At 39.8% G+C, this 20,146-nt stretch overlaps 1 protein-coding gene across 3 annotated transcripts; it reads right to left on the bottom strand.

Annotated features, from left to right (window-relative positions):
• Positions 1-464: 464 nt before the first annotated feature.
• On the bottom strand, positions 465-10,628 carry LOC129938919 (ubiquitin-conjugating enzyme E2 R2). 3 transcript variants are annotated; one of them, XM_056046752.1, is made up of 4 exons: positions 10,531-10,628; positions 10,053-10,270; positions 9,378-9,964; positions 465-1,578 (listed from the first exon to the last, which is right to left on the bottom strand). In XM_056046752.1, exons 3-4 carry the CDS (start codon positions 9,843-9,845, stop codon positions 1,285-1,287), a joined length of 762 nt encoding a protein of 253 aa, XP_055902727.1. In that variant the 5' UTR covers positions 9,846-9,964; positions 10,053-10,270; positions 10,531-10,628; the 3' UTR covers positions 465-1,284. The 3 variants fall into 3 exon arrangements, with proteins under 3 accessions (XP_055902727.1, XP_055902728.1, XP_055902726.1); XM_056046753.1 differs by having other exon boundaries at positions 10,053-10,267; positions 10,531-10,623; XM_056046751.1 differs by having other exon boundaries at positions 10,053-10,264; positions 10,531-10,617.
• Between the last annotated feature and the right edge of the window lie 9,518 nt (positions 10,629-20,146).

Raw genomic sequence — 20,146 nt, 5'->3', positions numbered from 1 at the left:
TACATAAGTATGTTGTCCATTTCTTGTACAGTGGCATATGTTGTGGGATGAACTATACTTTCGGCTGCAAAGAATTAGATGTGAATTATATTCCGTTTAACAAAAATAGTCAGTACAAGGAAGATAAGATACGATGTTTATCTCTCACTCTAATCCCATTGGCTTGCATAAACATGTCACTTTTTAAAGCGCTGACAGGGTTTGGTTCTCAAAAGCTTCAAAGAGCAAATGCAACAATGGTAAGTCTGTTGTTGAGCACACGATTGTATTGACCATATTCCATTAGCAGCAATTCTTTAAGGAACATCAGTGACTTGCTTATTTGTAAGAATTATTTTTCCTGACGCAGTGAAATGCGGTAACAACAGGCTGCTCGCCGTAAGGCCTGAACTTACTATTTTTGTTGAGCAGAGCATCGAACATCTCAAGTTTGGATTACATCATATTTAAAAAACTTTTGTTGGTTGTTGTTTTTATACAAGTATCTTTGTTTTATATATTTTTGTTTTTAAATTCAAATTTACATTATTTCTGGAGAAGACAAAAATCATTAAAATATAGAGATATCTACGTTACATTAAATTCAATTAAAATTAATAATAATTATATTTGCATTACTTTGTTTTTGTTTTTGTTTAAATTTTTAATTTGTTGTTCTTTTTTCTTTTTTCAAGGGATAAAGATAAAGATGTATATTGCAGGGTTATTGGTTATGCCCTAAAAATATGAGATATGAACAAGATAATGACAAAATTTGACTCATCACTTTAGAAGGCTGATCAAATTTTTGCTGAAAATAAAATTAAAAAAAAAGAAAACCTTACAATAGCAATCATTATGAGTGCTTTACAAAAATGTTTCTACTTTGTTTGTTTTTCTTTTCTGTTTATTTTTTAAGACTAAATAAATAAAAGCTTGAATGAGTTGGTTTTTGTTTTTGTTTTTTTTTTTCTTTCTTATAATTATTAATTTTTTTTTAGTTTTCTTTTCTTTTTTTATTGAATTATAATAGAGAGAGAATGAAATTGAACGATAGAGATAGACAGAATATGAACATCAAGGAAGGGGATGAATGTTTCTTTTTGTTTATATTTAATTAAATTTTGTTTTTGTTTTGTTTTGTTTGTTTAAGGATGCGTATACACAAGACACACACTTAAAACAACATTAAAACTAGAATAATTCTCTTCTTTTTTTGTTTGTTTTGTTCTATCCCCTCCGCTTGAGCTTATCCGCATCAGCATTAGCAAGACCTCTACGATTAAAAGTCATTACGGTGGGAGATTATGAAGTTTCACCTTTGCCGCTGTCATCGCCATCGGCATAATCTGACTCTTCGGCATCGTCGTCATCTTCGTCATCATCGTCGTCTGTCTGTTGATCGTCTTCTGTTTCCAAATCGAAATCATCATCGTAGAAACTTGTCATATCCAACATTGGCTCTTGGGTGGGCTTTTTAGTTGGTTTGAGGCAGTAATCTTCGAGTGTCGTTGGTACAGTTATTCCTTCCTTTCTGGCTTCAGCATTTGCGGCAAGAGCTTGTTTTCTGATTATGTTTGGGTACTCGTTGTCTTTACCCTGGAAATGTTGTTATTCATTTTGAATTTAAAACTTTTAAACGCATTTGGGATTTTTTAAGGTTTAATATACAAAAATAGAATATAATGAACAAATCAAAATTATATACACGACAAGAACACACGTTTTTTCATGTTTTCGAAGATTTTGTGCCTGATAGCTTCCTCAATATTTTACCAAGAACTTTGCTCCTATGTCTATTACACACATTTAAATTCACAAGAATTTTATATCAATTTTATTTCTTAGCATTTTGTTTCCCTTAAATATCCTCACTGAAAAAACTTTCCCCATTAACTGTCATGGGTGCTGTTTTTTTGAGAAATGAAAAGAAATACCTAGTTACAAAGAAATTCTTCTTGTGAACTTTAAAGACGTCGGTCATTGCCAATAGCAGTTTAAAATGTTGTAGTTATCTAACTTTTTAAAAGGACAAGTGTGGGTAGAAGAATAAACTAATCATAAGAATTATTTTGCACAATTCATTCTTTTTCGTTATTTCCTTTAGGAGAATAAGAAGGTTTCCTATGAATTAAAAAAGGGGACGTAACAAAGTGCTTGATGAATGGTTTTAAAGGGCATAGTTCGTTATATATTTAAACTCAGACTGACCTTAAATTGGAAAATCGAATAGGAACTTGAATTCGGCCAATTAAAGGGACTTTTATGTCTGTTAAAGTCATCCTTATGAATAATTAACTGAATACACGAACTTACAACCATGTTTTTCATTCAAAACCAATTTGAGGAATCTCTTTCAGACAAATCCAGCTAAACAAAAGACAAGTAGAGGACAATCTCTACGAGCAGAAGATGTGAGAGAAACACCGACTTCTCAGAAGGAATAAGAGAGTGCATGAGAAGCGTGCAGTTGAGAGATCCAGAGGCGGAGATAATGTTCAAACGTTTAACGAGCATGCGAAACGAAATTTGCAAGCGCATAAACCTCGAACTGGAGACAGCTGTAAAGACGAAAGTTGTAGCAATCAATGCTTAAGGTAGAACCATTTTTGAAGAATATAAACCGACGTCGATGATTCGAATTTCACTGTCAGGCAAGATGATCCGTTAAATCTATACTTCGAATTTAATAATACCGTCTTCCCGACTTAAACAAAGTAAATATTCTTATATCTAAGCTGACCCTTCGTCAACAATCTGATAGGTCGATATTAAAAAAGTGCACAATCGTTCAAATAATCACATTAGGTGAGATCCTGCAACAACCCATGAACATCAAAGTGATACCCATCATCTTTTTATCGATTTTAAGGCCACATATGAAAGCATCTACATCGACCGGTAACAACTTTTTCTGACACTCAGTTTGGTTTTCGGAAAAAACACTCGACGCTGCATCCTTTTCTGAAGTTTCAACTCGACATCACAACAGCTCTTCATAGCCATCTCGTCATCGTTGGATTTCTTCAGGATATTGAGAAAGCATTTGATGGATTGAAGGACTTATCCATTAACTTAATTTGATTGGCTTTCCAATTGCACTAATAAGAATAATTTTTTCTTTTTTTTCTTCCAGAAAATTTTAGGCAAAGTTGGAGAAATGCTAATCGCCAATGAAGAACATCAGGGCTAGAGTTGTCCAAGGATCGACGCTCGGCCGTTTCTATACAGAATCCTGGGGCCCTACTTTCTAACTCGTTTCTACTTTTGATTCTATTCGAAACTCATTTCCGATTCTACTTTCAAATCGTACTTCGTATGAAAGTAGAATCGGATGCCGGTTATACCAACTTGTTTTCAAAAAAATTTTTACTTTCGAACAAGTATCGCGTTATTTGACAGTTTTAAAAACAAACAAAAAAATAAGACATCAAATTTTTGGACAAGAATACTTAATACAAAAATGGACACCGGTGGAATTTGGTTTTTTGCAAGGAAATGAAGATCGGTACGAGCAAATAATAGAGCAATAAGAGATAATTCCAAAATAAGCGTCTATTCGGGCTATTGTGACTAAATTTCGCACCAAATTTACATTTTTGAACATTAAACCACCAACACGCTTACGTAGAGTGCGAACAACGTGTAAAATTTTCCGGAAGGATTTAGGTGCGATGCCTTTCAAAATACAGCTGGTGCAAGAATTGAAGCCGAACGACCTACTGCAACTTAAAATTTTTGGTGAATGCGCTCTTGGAAAGTTGGTCGTACGTAAATAAACAGAACTGTAGGTTTTGGAGTGAATATCAAGAATATCAGAAGCATTGCAAGAGCTACCAATGCATCCAGAAAAAGTCACAGTTTGGTGCGGTTTATGGGCTGCTGGCATTATTGAACGGTACTTCTTCAAAGATGATGCGAATCGTAACGTAACTGTGGATAGTGAACGCTTCCGTGAAATGATATCCAACTTTTGTTTTGCCGAAAACGCAAAAGCTTGACTTGCATGACATTCGGTTTCAACAAGACGGTTCAACAATGGACTTGTTTCACGTTCGGAACTGTCAATTGGTCGCCTAGATCGTGCGATTTAACGCCTGTAGACTAGTTTTTGTGTGGGTTCATGTCTATGCAGACTAGCCCGCTTCAATTGACGCATTGGAAGACAACATTGAAGCATTTATTTGTGAGATACCGGCCGAAATGGTGGAAAGAGTATGATAAAATTGGACTAAGCGGTTGGACCATATGAGGCGCAGTCAAGATCAACATTTGCATGAAATAATCTTCAAACAATAAAATATATGGACTGTACTATCGATTCAAATAAAAATTTCATTTATTTTTCTGAATTGAATGTGTTCTTATATATGGTAAATGGAAATTTTGACTGCAATCCAAAGAGTCATGTGTCCGCTGATGATGAGTTTTGAAATGAATGAGGAAGAGAAACGAAAGTCCAAACGCTATTTTTGGAAAAAATCACGAATTCCCGGTGTAATTGGTGTGATAGAGGGAACTCATGTTCTACATTTTACTTACACTATGGCAAAAAAAAACTTTGCTCGCAAAAACATTTGATGTAGAGTGATTATTTTCGATTTTTCCTTGTTTTGAATTCTACTTTCGAGTTACGTAATTCCTCGTTTATTCCAAAGTTCATAAGAATATAGTTGGCACTACCAGAACTATTCGATTCTCGTTGGTTCCAAAGTAGTCAATTGATACATAGCACCCATTTTTCGAATTCGCGCAATTTCATTGTAGAATCGAGAAACATAGTAGGGTCCCTGACATCCGAACAACCTAACCCCGTCAACTGTGACTGATGATTCCTTGACCTTCTGCTCCTCAATGTCACCACATACAGCTGTGAGGAAAGTAGAAGCACACATCTCTTTGATTTTAACCATAAGTGGGGTATTAAAATCAATGCTGCAGAGTTGAAACTTATTTGCTCAAGAAGGCCGTCGACGATCGTCCTTAGAGGATCCCAAAAAGCAACTATATGCAGAAACTTGAAATTGAAACTCCCAGACGGATTGTCACTGTCAGCCAAGAGAATCGTCCAGTACCTGGGAATTTATTTATACGAAATACTAAAGCGACAACAACTACACTGCATAATTACCTACTAATCTTGGCTAAGAAGCTAGCAGGTAACTCATCTAGCCACCCGAACCAACTTATATGAAGGATGATAACTCAACAACGACTACAGAGCCTGGGTACGTCAGCGTTACGGACATTATGAATGAAAACATAATTCAAGTGAACAACGAAGATTCCGTTGCATTCTATGCTGACCGAGTGTCAGCCTAGCAACATGCCTAAGCATGCCAACAAACCTTAAACCAATCAACAAACCCCACAATGACAACCGGGAAGGAACACCGGAGAATAACCAAGTCAATCGATTTTTGCTTTAAGTACTCCACATACAGTCGCTGGCCATATTATTAGACGCACTTTATATTTTATTCAGGATCTCTAATATTGTAATGCATTTAAATTATTTTGTATGCAGAATATAAACTACTTCCTAGAAATAAAGCAACACAACCTACGCAAACAAATTAAAGACAACGAACTTCAGATATGCACGTAGAATGTAAGGTCCCTTAACCTACCACGTGCGGCCGAAGAATTAACGGATGCCCAAAACTGCTATAAATCAGACATCACCGCCATCCAGGAAATACGATGGGATGGGCCGGGCAAAAAGATGAAAAACTGTGATATTTACTATATTGGCTGCTACCACGAAAACCAACAGCTCTTATTTGGATGCGGATTCGTCATTGGAGCCAGACTTAGGCAAGAAGTCTTGAGCGATAGGTACATCAATGAGCGCCTCATGGCCATACGCATCAAGGCTAAATTCGGCAACCATACCCTGATATGCGCGAACGCCCCCACAGAAGAGAAAGATGACAACACAAAAGATATGTTCTTTGAGCTCTTAGACAAAACATATGAGCAGTGTCCTAGCTACGATATTAAAATTTTCCTGGGCGATTTTAATGCCAAGCTAGGGAGGGAAGACATCTTTGGAGGAATAATCGGGAAAAACAGCCTGCAGGACAACACTTCCGGCAACGGATTCAGGCTCATAGATTTTGCTGCGCGGCGAAACGTCATGGTAGCCAGTACGCGTTTTCGGTACCTTAACATTCACAAAGGAACTTGGAGTTCTCCATATCAATCTACCGTCAACCAGATTGACCATATTGCGATCCACGGCAGACAAGCTTCCAGCATCATGGATGTACAAACTTTCCGAGGAGCTAACATCGACTCGGACCACTACCTCGTTGTAGCCAAGCTAGCACTTCGGGTTTCCAGACCCAAGGCAAAACAGGGAGGTGCTGGGAGAAGGTACAAAGTCGAACGGCTACAATCGCCAGAGATCGCCAAATCCTTTTCCGACCGAGTTACAAATAACCTCTCTCGAAGTTCTCTGCCGCCAACACAATGTATCGAAAACCAGTGGCAACATTGCCAAGATGAAATCAGAGAAGCCGCCTCTGATGTGCTGGGTTTCAATCAGCCACCAACAAGGAACCCCTGGTTTGATGAGGAATGTCGGCAGGCAAATGCAGCCAAACAACAGGCACGCAAAGCGTCGCTGCATAAAAGGACGAGAGCTGCTCGTGAACTCTATGAGCAGAAGAGGAGAGAGGAACGCCGACTTCTCAGAAGGAAAAAACGAGGGCATGAGAAGCGTCCGGTCGAATATGTTGAGAGGTATAAGAGCAGGAATGAGGTTCGAAAGTTTTATGAACAGGTGAAACGAAATTCACAGGTACATAAACCTAGAACCGTAGGCTGCAAAGACGAAAGTGGAAACATCATAGTGAAACCGCAGTCAATCCTGAGGATATGGAAGGACCACTTCTGCAGACTGTATAACGGCGACGACGAATCGAATTTTGCTGTCATACAGAATGATCCATTCAACATAGACGACGAAAGCCAACAATCCCGTCCTACCGACTTAGACGAAGTAAAGATTGCCATATTTAAGCTGAAGTCTAATAAAGCCACTGGAGCGGTTGGCTTGAATGCAAAAATCTTTAAAGCAGCTGGAGAAAAGTTGGGGAGCATGCACCAACTTATCTGTAAGATATGGTGGGAAGAAAGCATGCCCGATGAATGGAACCTCAGTATTGTTTGCCCGATCCTGAAAAAAGGAAACCCTCTAAACTGCACCAACTATAGAGGAATCAGTCTACTTAACATCGCCTATAAAATCTTCTCTGCCCTAATATGTGAACGTCAACAACCTTATAGGTTTTTATCAGTGTGGTGTTAGACCAGGAAAGTCCACAGTCGATCAAATATTCACATTACGGCAGATCCTGAAAGAACACCAAATCGACACCCACCATCTTTTCATCGATTTCAAGGCTGCATATAACAGCATCTACAGGGACGAGCTGTATAGAGCCATCTCTAGTTTTGGCATCCCTGCCAAACTCGTCCGTTTGTGAAGGATGACCATGGAGAATTCACGCTGCTCCATAAAGGTTGGAAACAACTTAACAGAACTTTTCGATGTCAAAAAAGGTTTTAGACAAGGTTGAAAGAGTAGTGCAGAGCTCACACGTCAACACTAGAGGCACTATCTTTAAAAAAAAACTGTCCAATTACTAGCATATGCTGATGACATTGAAATAAAAAGAAGAACACAGCGTGATGTCAATGGGGTTTTTGTGAGTATTGAGACAGAGGCGGCAAAAATGGGTTTAACGGTTAACGTGGGCAAAACAAAGTACATGCTGTCGTCAAGAAAGGACATACAGCACCGACGTCTTGGTCAAAACGTCACCATCGACAGACGTAATTTTAAGGTAGTCCAGGACTTCGTCTACCTAGGCTCCGCGGTAAACGCAGAAAACAACACCAGCGACGTAAACTTAGCCAGAAGGGTAAAAGTCCAACAACTAAGATGGCTGGGTCACGTAGAGCGCATGAAAACCAATACTCCGGCCCGGAAAGTCTTTGAATGCACACCCACAGGACAGCGCAGTAGAGGAAGACCGCGGATTAGGTGGCGCGCATAAGTGGAAAGTGATCTCACCCAACTTGGAGCGCGAAACTGGAGACCTCTAGCTAGCTAGCTTGAATAATCAAAAAATATATGTGATTCAAGCAGGTATATCAACGGCAAGCTCATAAGCTTGGGTAGGCTGTATTGAAAGCAGAATAAAACAACAGACAGAGTAAACATTTACGATATTTCGACACAGACAAATTATAAAAATCTAAGCTGTTATGTACAGCCGAAAGAACACCACGGACAGAATAATCATTTTTGCTACTAACTCGCCCTTAACCCGAAAGACAATGAATTTAGAAGAAAACAAATCTTCAAAGAAGATTGAATTGCAAAGGTTCGTTTCAGTGCGTAGGACTGCTTTGCTAAAGCTCTAGCTTCAACCTCTTCGTGTGCCAACTATAAGATCAGGTAATTAAGAGTAATTGACAAATCCTCTAAGAGTAGTTCTTGTCATCAAAATTGCTTCTCAAATTGGACTATAATAAATAAATAATAATAAATTAACATTACATTACACACTACTCAGCACATAAATGTACAGAGTAGAGAACACAGCACCTTGAGCGACTAGACTATGTAAGGTGATAACAACAGAAGACCTTAATACAAGACCAAAGGACAGAAGAAAAAGAACAACAGACAGAAAGAACACATGACAGCAACACGCGGTAGGTTTCGAGACAATCTTGCTAACCACGCTCACTGCTGCTTGATTTCGGGGATCAATGGGAACCGAAGCTTTATCAGTGCCTAGGCCGTATAAATTAACATTACTCGCACCAGGAAGTACTTAAAGAGTTGCAAGTCACTAGAACCCGCTTCATAATCTTTGTCCTCACCAAATATGTTTTACTATTTTGAACGTTTATGTACTATAAATGAAAAAGAAGTTGGATAATAAATGGAATCGAAGTTTGACGTCTCGAAGTCCTTCTTTAACAATAACAAATCGAAAATAAGACTTAAAGTTTCCGTTTGGGAAAATAGGTTCTAAAACAACCAGAAAAATGTTCTTCAACGTTTAAACAGAGCAACTGAAAAACTTTTACCTTTTGAAGTAAACATAAAATTGAGAATCACAAAATAAGTGATTTGACTTGAAAGTTCTATTCACTTTTCATGATGAAGGCCTAAGACGCACATTACTGCAAGGACGTCAAGTTTTTTTTAGAACAAAAGGCGACCTTGATTGCGATAGAAATAAAACACAGCACAAAATTTGTTAGTTCTCCTCATAGCGTAAATTCTTTACCTTATGAACAGAGCACCTAAAAACTCATTTCATCAATACCACGAGAAACAAAAAGATAATAAAAATAAACAAAAGTTAAATCACCTGCGAATCCCTCCATCTCCTGTACATGACTGATGCATCGACATTTGCTGGTGAATACGTATTTGGTTCATTCAACAACGAAATAACCGACAGCAAGATCGTTCGCACATTCTGTGTTGGATTCCACCTCTCGCACGGCAGCTCCCCACTCTGTGGATCATCAACCGGTGGATGGAGAATGGAAATACACAAGTCCCCATTCTCATAGACATTTGGATGCCAGACTTTGGTGAGAAATCGAATGGAAGGAGGTGAATACGGATAATCTGGAGGGAATTTCATGTGTGCCTTAAAATAGCCACCCTGGTAGAGTGTGTCCGGTGGCCCGAAGATTGCCACCTCCCATTCAAATAGATTGTCCTCATTGCACAATTTCACACGAAATCCTTCGACTGGTTCCTCTTGCAATGATTTGTATTCAAGTGCCAAAGCACGAACAGCTGAGCTGCTGGGTTGGGATTGAGACATTTGTTAGTTGATGTCCCTCCTTCCTTCCTTGATTTGGCTGCTGCTTTTCGAGATGTTGTTTAGTTTCTTTTTTCTTTGTTGAAAATTCTCAAAAACACACAGAGACTCCCGTTCGGATTCTGGAAAAGGCAAAAGAGCAACCCATTGTTTGTGTTGTGTTATGTTATGGAGGAAGAAGAAACCCCATGATTTGTGTGTGGGACTTACCTTATTCTTGAGTTGAGTTCTATAATTTAATTTGATGGATACCAAGAATACAACAAAAAAGAATTTCTTTCTAATTTAAATAAAAAAGAAAAAAGAGAACTTTTTTGTATGGGGACGAGAACTACGACAATCGACAACGAAAACGACGATGGCTGCGGCGGCGGCGGCGAAGACGGAACGGACGAAGTGGTGTTGCCTGCTGCTGGCTGCTGCTGCTGCTGCACCGTGCACACAATGGCCCAAGGAAAACGAGAGCGAGCGAGAAGAAACAAAGAAAATGAAAATAACAGAGTTGAAAAATATTGAGTGGATGTGATGGACTGGATTTGGTTTTGGATTTAGATTTAGATTCGGGATTTGGATAGAACAAAAATTTTGTAAATTTTCGGTGGGAATTCGTTTCTTGAAATGGATTTTTGCCACTCAAAACGATTGGGAATTGTTTTTTGGAATTTGTAGTCCTTATTGGAATAATTACCGAGATGATTTTTCCGATTTAGTTTATTACAAAAATTTGTGATTGCACAAAATTGAATTTCTTTCTCGTAGCAAGATGAAGACTAATCACAAATGTCAATGTCATATAATTGATGTGAAGTTGGTTGTGGTTTGGTGTGTTTATTTTTTTGTAGCAATGACAAGAACCAAAAATATAGCTAAGATTTTACATGGGATGTTTTTGAGAGTTTTTGTGAAGATTTGAAATTATGGTGTTCTTGCATGGATATTTCCGTTTATTTTAAATTTTTTTAAATGTTATTATGAAGATGCATTTTAAATTGTGCAAGAAGCATGCCAGAAATGACCTTTTATTGTAGGAAGATAGCACTTCATTCAATTAAATGAATGCAGTAAAGACACTGCACCTGGCATTTTTATAACACAGAAAAACAGAATAGAAAGAATCGGGTTCATATGATTATTGACTTCAGGGATCAATGGAAACAGATGTTTTCTCAGTGCCGATGCCTAAGAACGAAAAATAAAACAGTAGTTCTATAAATAAATGTGATTAAAAGATCTCAGCGATTCTTTTGATGCCAAAAAAGGTTTTAGTCAAGTTATCATGCTTCTTCGACATCTCTCTGAAAAGAATTGTGCGAGACTCAATCGTCAACACTAGAGGCACAATCTTCTTAAAGTATGTCCTATTACTCGGATACAACAATGATATTGACATAGTTGGAAGATCGAAGCGTGAAGTCAGTGGAGCTTTTTTGAGCATTGCGACTAAAGCGGAGAAGATGCATTCAGTGGTCAATGAGGGCAGCAAGTATATGCTGTCATACAAAAAGGACATTGAACAACGACATCTACTACTTAAGGTAGTCTACCTAGGTACCATTATAAACTCAGACAACGACACCAGCGCTAAATTCAAACGGAGAATAACTCTTGAACACCGCCGCTTCTTTGGTCTTAGAAGACATAAGGAGTAAATTCCTTTCTCGAGCATCTAAAATCAAATTCTATAAGTTACTCATCATCCCGGTTGTCATATATGGCGGTGTGCCGGCTGTTTAGCGACATTCATCTAGTCAAAAGAAAATAAGTCTAAAAAGTCTTGGTCATATTGAGTGATCGGACATCAACTTCGAATCCAATCCCGAGAGACGGCGCAGTAAAGGAAGACCGTGACTCAGGTGGCGCACATAGTTTAGAGTGGGCCTCAAACAGGAGATAGCTTACTACAGACCGAATTGGCTGGAAAAGTTGTTGATTGACATCTAGGTCCGTCCGAGATTTTTGGTAAAATGCATTTTTCTATTTACCGGACGGAAATTCATTTTCCTGAACAGCTGATACTTTTATCTTAAAAAGTAAAACAAATTGTTCCAGTTTCACACAACTCCAATCACATATTTCTGTCAGTAAACATTTATGTGGCCTAGCAAAAATCCTCGTTTCAAACCCCCCCAGTAGGTGCCGGGCGGTAATGATCACCACAGTTGTCTTGTACGTTGTCAAGATGGAGATCAGCTAAGGTCAGGTTGAATTGCTGAAGTTTCCTACTATTTAATAGTAGCAAGCTTTAGCAATGCAATTTGACCATAGATACAGGGTTCCTAATTTCAGTGGTGGTGTGAGCGTCTTACAGAATCCGTGCCGAAGAATGAAAGGCTGGGGGGCAAACCAGTCGCTAACGAGCTCATTCGGATGCCTTGGCAGGGTCCGTCTTATTTTCTGCCTTACCCCGGTATATCGGCTCTGCCGGGGCTGACCTCTTTTTTTCCACCTACTCGTGGGACCAAAATACAAAAAAATTTAAAAAAATGGACGAAATAGACAAGCGAACGTAGAATCCTCCACAGACTTGGAGGATGAACTCTTGGCCTCCAGCCAGGAGACTTTGAAGGGGAGCTCATAGTTCCTGGCTAGCTGGTAGTTCCAGCACTTGTGAGCAACCCAAAACCACAGAAAGTATAGGCAGTGCTATTCATAGCACTCCTATACTTCCTAAACCGTATACAAAACCGAAACCCTCGAGCAGTGCAACTCGGGGAACCAAAAAACAATCAGAAGGCGCTCTTCTCAGGAACCGCTTCAAATCGGCCACTCACATTCTTGCCAAGATTGCCAAAAATGAAGAGACCTCAGTGATTCATGAGAGGGACGCCCAAGATAAAATAAAGTACCAGAAGGTTGTTGATGAATACAACAATCTTCTGGCCAGCCGAGAAAAGGCCGTTAAGCGAAACAGATCTCAGGTAGAGATCTGCACGTCTCAGAAAAAGAGCAAGCTTGACGACCGGACAAAGCCAGTGAAAGCACCATCTTCTGGAGCAGTGCAACTGCGTACTCTTAGTGAGGTTGTCAGGGATGACCTCCACGTAGCAGTTGTGGATGAGCTCTCCACAAACAGCAAAGGTATGCTGAACGCGTGGAACTCTATCGAGGGCAAGCTCTCTGAGATGGTGTTACACTACACTATAACAAACAGTGAGGGCCCCTACCCTAGTTTTGACTCTGGCGAGATGCTCAGTTGGCATAGGGTAATTAAGTGTGCGGACAGGTTTTCTAGGGATTTCCTTAGTGAAAGCATTGCTAAGGTTAGCAATGACTGGGAGGGCTTGAAGCTCAAGCTTATCCCAGCTAAGGACATCCCTAGACAACCGAAGGCTCGCATTTGGTTGCCGCTCATGAGCATAAAGCCAAGCGGACAGGACCTGATCCGCGGTCTTCAGAGGCAAAATCCGCTGGTCCCCATGCACGATTGGGCTTTAGTTAAAGCAGAAGAACCGCAGAAGACCAGCGCCTCTTAACTTCTGAGGATTAGCGAGGAGAGTCTAGGGGCTCTCAAAAAAAAACGAATACAAACTTAGTTTTGGCATAACGAATGCCAAAATTAAAATTCTGAAGAGTCAGGGAATAGACACCGACAAAGCTGATGACAACGTCGAGGATGACGATGTTATACGCGGAGTCGAGATCTCCGGGCCCCAGCTCTGCAGCTAAAAATAATTAAAAAACGTGGTGAAGGTCATCCAGATTAATCTGAAGCACTCTAAGTGCGCTTCAGATAATCTGGGAGGAAAACTTCGACATTGGCGTTATCCAAGAACCGTGGATAAACGGCCTCAAGGTGCGAGGCCTCCAAGACAACCAATACGACCTCTTTTATAAAACCGCAGATCAAGACCAAGGTAATCCCAGAACTTGTATTTTAGCTAAGAAACATTTAAAAGGTTTTTTATGTTCAAATTTTAGCACTCCCGATCTGACAGTTGTCAGATTTGAAGACAAGAATACACAGGGTTTGCTGATGGCCTCTTTTTACTCTGCCGAAGCTAACATCAAAAAGGCAAACCTTCTGATCGGAGGCGACGCAATTCTCGGCATACCCTTTGGGGAAGTTTTGTGATCAATGAACGAGGTGAGTCACTTTTTGATTTTATTATTGAAAATAATATGACCATTTGTAACAGAGGCAATACTCCCACTTTCGTCTTTCCGAGCTCGGAAAATTATGATGGATGGGAGGATGTGCTTGATGTTACTTTAGTAAACAACCGTAATTTATTAGAGGATAATTGGAGAGTTTCCCCTTTGAATTCGTTTTCGAATCACAAGTGGATTCTTTTTCAAATTAATTTCGAGTCAAAAAAACCTCAGAAACAGGGAACAGAAATCCCAAAAGAACTGACTGGACGAAATTCAGTCAAATTGCGAATTCCAAACTAAGCAACTTACCGAATCTCACTGAATCGATAGGAGACCTTGAATCAAAGGTGAAAACCTTTGAAACTTCTATAAGTAAAGCTTTTAGAGTGTCTTGCCCAGTTAAATATAGCCGTAAAACCCTTCCTTCGTGGTGGAATGAAGAACTATCGAGTCTAAGGAAAAAGACGAGGACAATTTTCAATAACTGCCACAAACATAAGTTTTACCAACCGTATAAAGACTCTCTTAAAATTTACAAACAAGCCCTGTCATCAGCCAAAAGACAATGCTGCAAAGAATACTGTCAATCAATCGAAGACATAAAGGACTCCGCAAGGCTCAGCAAAGTTTTATCGAAGGAACATTGTAATCCTTCATTTCTAAAAAAGCCTGATGGAACCTGGACAGCCTCTCCAGCCGAATCTCTTGAGCTCCTGATGAAGATGCACTTTCCGATTTGCGAGAGTGATAACCCCGAATCGCTTGAAACCACAGAGCTAAACGTAGCTCATATGGAGCAAGAAAATTCCGTTATAACCAGAGAAAATATTTTGTGGGCCATCAATACTTTTTCTCCATATAAATCCCCAGGCATGGATGGCATACTGCCAGTTATGCTTCAAAAGTTGCATGATGTGGCAGCCATGGAGGCTGGAACAAATTTTCAAAGGATGTCTCCTTCTCAAACATGTGTCCATGTCGTGGAGACAGGTCAAAGTAGTTTTTATCCCGAAAGTGGGTAGGCGAGGTCACGAATCCGCGGAGGATTTCAGACCAATAAGCTTAACATCTTTTGTGCTTAAAACCTTGGAGCGCATTCTTGATTACCATATTAGAGAAATCCTAGTTGGACGACCTCTCGATGCTTATCTTAAGGGTAAATCTACGGAGACTGCCCTCCATGAAATAGTGCGAATTGTAGAACAAACAATCCATTATAAAGAATTTACTCTTGCCACCTTCCTAGACATAGAAGGTGCTTTTAACAACGGCCTTACAGAATCCATAGAAGAATCGCTCGTTAAGTTCGGTGTAGAAGACTTCATTCGAGAATGGATTATTTCCATGCTCAGTGGTAGGAAGTTTCGAGCCTCTCTAGGCAATACAATCGCAACAAAACACGTGAGTAGGGGAAAACCCCAGGGTGGTGTTCTTTCGCCTCTTCTACAGCTTCTGGTCATGGATACAATTCTCGTTAAATTAGAGAGATGTGGAGTGAAGGCGGTAGCCTACGCGGATGATTTGGTGCTATTGGTGTCAGGAAAGTACACCTCTGTGATTAGTGAAATCATGGAGTCAGCTTTAAAGAAAGTTAGCAACTGGCCACTAATTGTGGACTAGGAGTTAAACTTCACGCTACCTCGACTCAATGGTCAAATCCTATCATTGTCTTCCAGTGCAAAATATTTGGGAGTTATACTCGACCCTAAACTAAACTGGAAACTAAATATTGAAGTAAGGGTTAAGAAGGCCTGTGTTTCTTCTTCTACGCCTGCAGCAAAACTTTCGGCAAAAAGTGGGGACTTCAGTCGAAGATGATTTTATGGACGTACACAGCAGTAGTACGTCCAATCTTAACATATGGTTCGATTGTGTGGTGGCCTGCTCTTAGCAAAGCCTATAATATTGATAAGCTAAAGAAGGTTCAAAGAACAGCTTGCGTGGGCACCACAGGGGCCATGCGTACTTTTCCTAACGGATGCCTTAAACGTTATTTTGGATCTTCTACCAATCGACCTTTTTATTAAATACATAGTTTCCTGCATTGCTATTAAAAATATCTTCCGTTCGCGTATTTCATTCAAACTTATGAAAAGTTGCGAAAATTTGCTCGTCTTTGACTTTTTTTAATAACCAAATTCATTAATATCAAAACGCAAAAGGTCCTAATGTTGAATTCAGCGTATAAGAAACCTAAACAAAAATTGAAATCAGTAGTTTTTCAACAATAACTGACCGCGCAAATCGTGTAGAACATGGTATTTTTACAACTTTTTGCTTAATTCTGAACAAAACTAGTAATGGTAAGTACCGCTTACTTTAATCTCTCACCGAAGCTGCGGTTTTAACAGTTCATATGATCGTATTCTAAAGTAATCATCGAATGTAAAAAATCTTGTAAAACCGGTTTCCACAAGTTTACTTTACGTTGGTTACTCTAGATCATATGATGCACTTCAATGAGCTACCATCCCGCCACCTTTTTTACCACTTGGATGGAGTTACTACAGGCCCAAAATCTTTGAGTGGACCAATTGGGAAAAAACTGGTTGGGTGTGAAAAACTACCGCCGCACTGGTTTGAGCCTGTGGATTGTCCCATAGTAGGTAGGTAGAAATGACGATCGCAAGGCAACCTAGCCTGAGATCCAATTAGCACTGTTGTGCGCCTTTTTGATACCAAAAACTCGTTTGAACTGTGATAGAAAGGGAAATATTTATAGAGAAGCTTCATAGCGATTATGTTAGAGCCATTTTGTCGCATTGAGAAAAAAGATAAGGTCTCTTATCTTTGTCTCAGATAGCTCATCAAGTTCGTGAAAGAATGCTTTTCCAAAGTATTTCATTCTAGCCAAAGCAGGACATTTGCAGAGGAAATGGATTTTCGTTTCACTTTCTCTTTGGTCACTACAACTACAGCAAAAGGTGTTGTAAGAGATACCCAACTTATCTGTATGATCTACTATAGGCCATATATAGAAGATCGTGTGTACGGGTTTTATAATAGGTGGGCCATATCTTCCTAGATATAATGCAGTTGGGTAAATTGCTCCACCTTCGGTTTTATTCAGTTTGGTAGATAGCACCAAGAGCAATGTTAACCATTTCCGCAAGTGAGCTATGAAGGACCGATCCTTGCCTGGCTAGCTCGTCAGCCCGTTCATTTCAAACGATACCACTATGGCCCGGAACCCAGATCAGGGTGACACCGAGTTTAATATTCAGGATCGCAAGCTCATCGCGACATTGCTGGACCAATTTAGATGAGGATGTGGCCTAGTTAATGGCTTTGAAAGCTGCCTGACTTTCTGTAAAGATAGCCGCATTTCGGTTTTGGTTTGGGCTTTGTTTAAATATCTTACAAGCCTCCCTTATTGCCAGCAGTTCAGCCTGAAAAACGCTAGCAAAGTCAGAAAGCCTAAATGATTAAGCTACATTTAGGGATTTAGAAAAGATCCCAGAAACAACTCCGCACTCCATCTTTGAGCCGTCAGTAAAGATGGTTGTGTCGAAACATATCGACACGATGTCATCCTCCCAATCTTTCCTGTATGGAAAATAACCTTAAAACCCTTACTAAGGCTCAAAGTAGGAGTGCAGTAGTCAGTGTCTACCGAGATATCTGGTAAGGTTTTGACAACCTGTGGTGCCCATGCAAGCTGTCCCTTACTTCAATATTTAGTTTCCAGTTTAGTTTAGGGTCGAGTATAACTCCCAAATATTTTGCACTGGAAGACAATGAAAGGATTTGACCATTGAGTCGAGGTAGCGTGAAGGTTAACTCCTAGTCCACAACTAGTGGCCCAGTTGCTAACTTTCTTCAAAGCTGACTCCGTGATTTCACTAATCACAGAGGTGTACTTTCCTGACACCAATAGCACCAAATCATCTCTAATTTAACGAGAATTGTATCCATGACCAGAAGCTATAGAAAAGGCAAAAGGACACCACCCTGGGGTGTTCCCCTACTCACGTGTTTTGTTACGATTGTATGGATTGCCCCATACCTATTATAGACAGAAAAGTCCTGAGCAATGATCAGGACTACATCAGAGATCTAGGGTTGCGCCGAATTTGGAATTTGGTTGCGCTTATGAAGGAAAAGCCAATTCGAAATTTCAACTTTCCGAGGATAAATTTTGTTGCTACAGGCTACACCGATATGATTTGTTGGGACACACATGTAAACTTTCTCTTCCTCCCCTTTTAAGGATGAAGAAATTAAACAAATGATACACTCTGGCACCTGATTTTGATGATGTTTCTTGTCACACACAAGCAGTAGAACGGTGTGTAAAGCTCACTGCAAAAAAATGTGTGTGGAGTAGACGCAAGAGATGGCTTAATAAGAACCACCCTCCTGGCACGGTCCATTATGCCTGATTTTTTTTTAACAACATCGGACTTTAAAGTGCAAACTATTTAATAAAATTGTTTGTTTTTTTGTTTAATTATTTTATTTTGTTCTAATTATAGTTATTTGAGTAAGCAAATGTGATGTAAAAAAAAATTGGAAAACGGTTATTTTGGAAAAAAATTTGACGAACGCTTGACAATACAAATTTATTAAATTCGTTATTTTTTGTTTCCTTCATGCCATAAACTCATCATTAGGACCTATTGCTAATTGCGTTTTAATAATAGTACATTTTGTATTTTTTTAAGCATTAAAGAAAACAGCAAATTTTCACAACTTTTTAAAAGCTTGAACGCAATGTGCGAACGGAAAACATTATTTTATTTGGAAATTTTGTTCAAAGTTTTACTCAGTTAGGTAATTAACAACTTTTGTAAGGTATTACTTACTTACTTAAGGTGGCGCTATAGTCCTGTGTGAACTAGGGCCTCACCCGACAAACTTCTCCATCTAGCTCGGTCCCTAGCTCGATGTCTCCAGTTTCGCGCTACAAGTTGGGTGAGATCATCTTCCACTTGTGCGCGCCACCTGATCCGTGGTCTTCCTCTACTGCACTGTCCTGTAGGTATGGATTTGAAGACTTTCCGGGCCGGAGCATTGGTTTTCATGCGTTCTACGTAACCCAGCCATCTTAGTCGTTGGACTTTTACACTTCTGGCTAAGTCTATGTCGCTGTACAGTCCGTTCAGCTCGTCGTTCCATCTTCTCCTCTACTCCCCTTCGATGCATACGGGACCGTAGATCACACGAAGAACTTTTCTCTCGAACCGACACAAGGTGCTTTAATCCGCTTTTGTCATAGTCCATGCTTCTGTACCGTATATCAGGACGGGGATGATAAGGGTCTTATATAGCAACACTTTGGTCCCTCGAGAGGACTTTACCACTCAATTCCCTTCTTAGCCCAAACAAACAGCAGTTGGCATTAGTTATTCTTCGTTTGATCTCAGCGCTGGTGTTGTTTTCTGAGTTTACAGCGGAGGCTAGGTAGACGAAGTCCTTGACTACCTTAAAGTTACGTCTGTCGATGGTGACGTTTTGACCAAGACGTCGGTGCTGTATGTCCTTTCTTGACGACAGCATGTACTTTGATTTGCCCACATTAACCGTTAAACCCATTTTTGCCGCCTCTGCCTCAATACTCACAAAAGCCCCATTGACATCACGCTGAGTTTTTCCTATTATTTCAATGTCATCAGCATATGCTAGTAATTTGACAGTTTTTTGAAAGATAGTGACTCTATTGTTGACGTGTGAGCTCTGCACTATTCTTTCAACCTTGTCTAAAACCTTTTTTGACATCGAAAGGTTCTGTTAAGTTGTTTCCAACCTTTATGGGGCAGCGTGAATTCTCCATGGTCATCCTTCACAAACGGACGAGTTTGGCAGGGATGCCAAAACTAGAGATGGCTCTATACAGCTCGTCCCTGTAGATGCTGTTATATGCAGCCTTGAAATCGATGAAAAGATGGTGGGTGTCGATTTGGTGTTCTTTCAGGATCTGCCGTAATGTGAATATTTGATCGACTGTGGACTTTCCTGGTCTAACACCACACTGATAAAGACCTATCAGGTTATTGACGATGGGCTTTAGACGTTCACATATTAGGGCAGAGAAGATTTTATAGGCGATGTTAAGTAGACTGATTCCTCTATAGTTGGTGCAGTTTATAGAGGGTTTTCTTTTTTCAGGATCGGGCAAACAATACTGAGGTTCCATTCATCGGGCATGCTTTCTTCCGACCATATCTTACAGATAAGTTGGTGCATGCTCCTAACCAACTTATCTCCAACTG

The sequence above is a fragment of the Eupeodes corollae genome, chromosome 1, assembly GCF_945859685.1.
Source record: "Eupeodes corollae chromosome 1, idEupCoro1.1, whole genome shotgun sequence".
Taxonomy (NCBI): Eukaryota; Metazoa; Arthropoda; class Insecta; order Diptera; family Syrphidae; genus Eupeodes; species Eupeodes corollae.
Note: the sequence above shows the minus strand (reverse complement) of the source record. Positions and strands in the feature narration are given on the sequence as shown.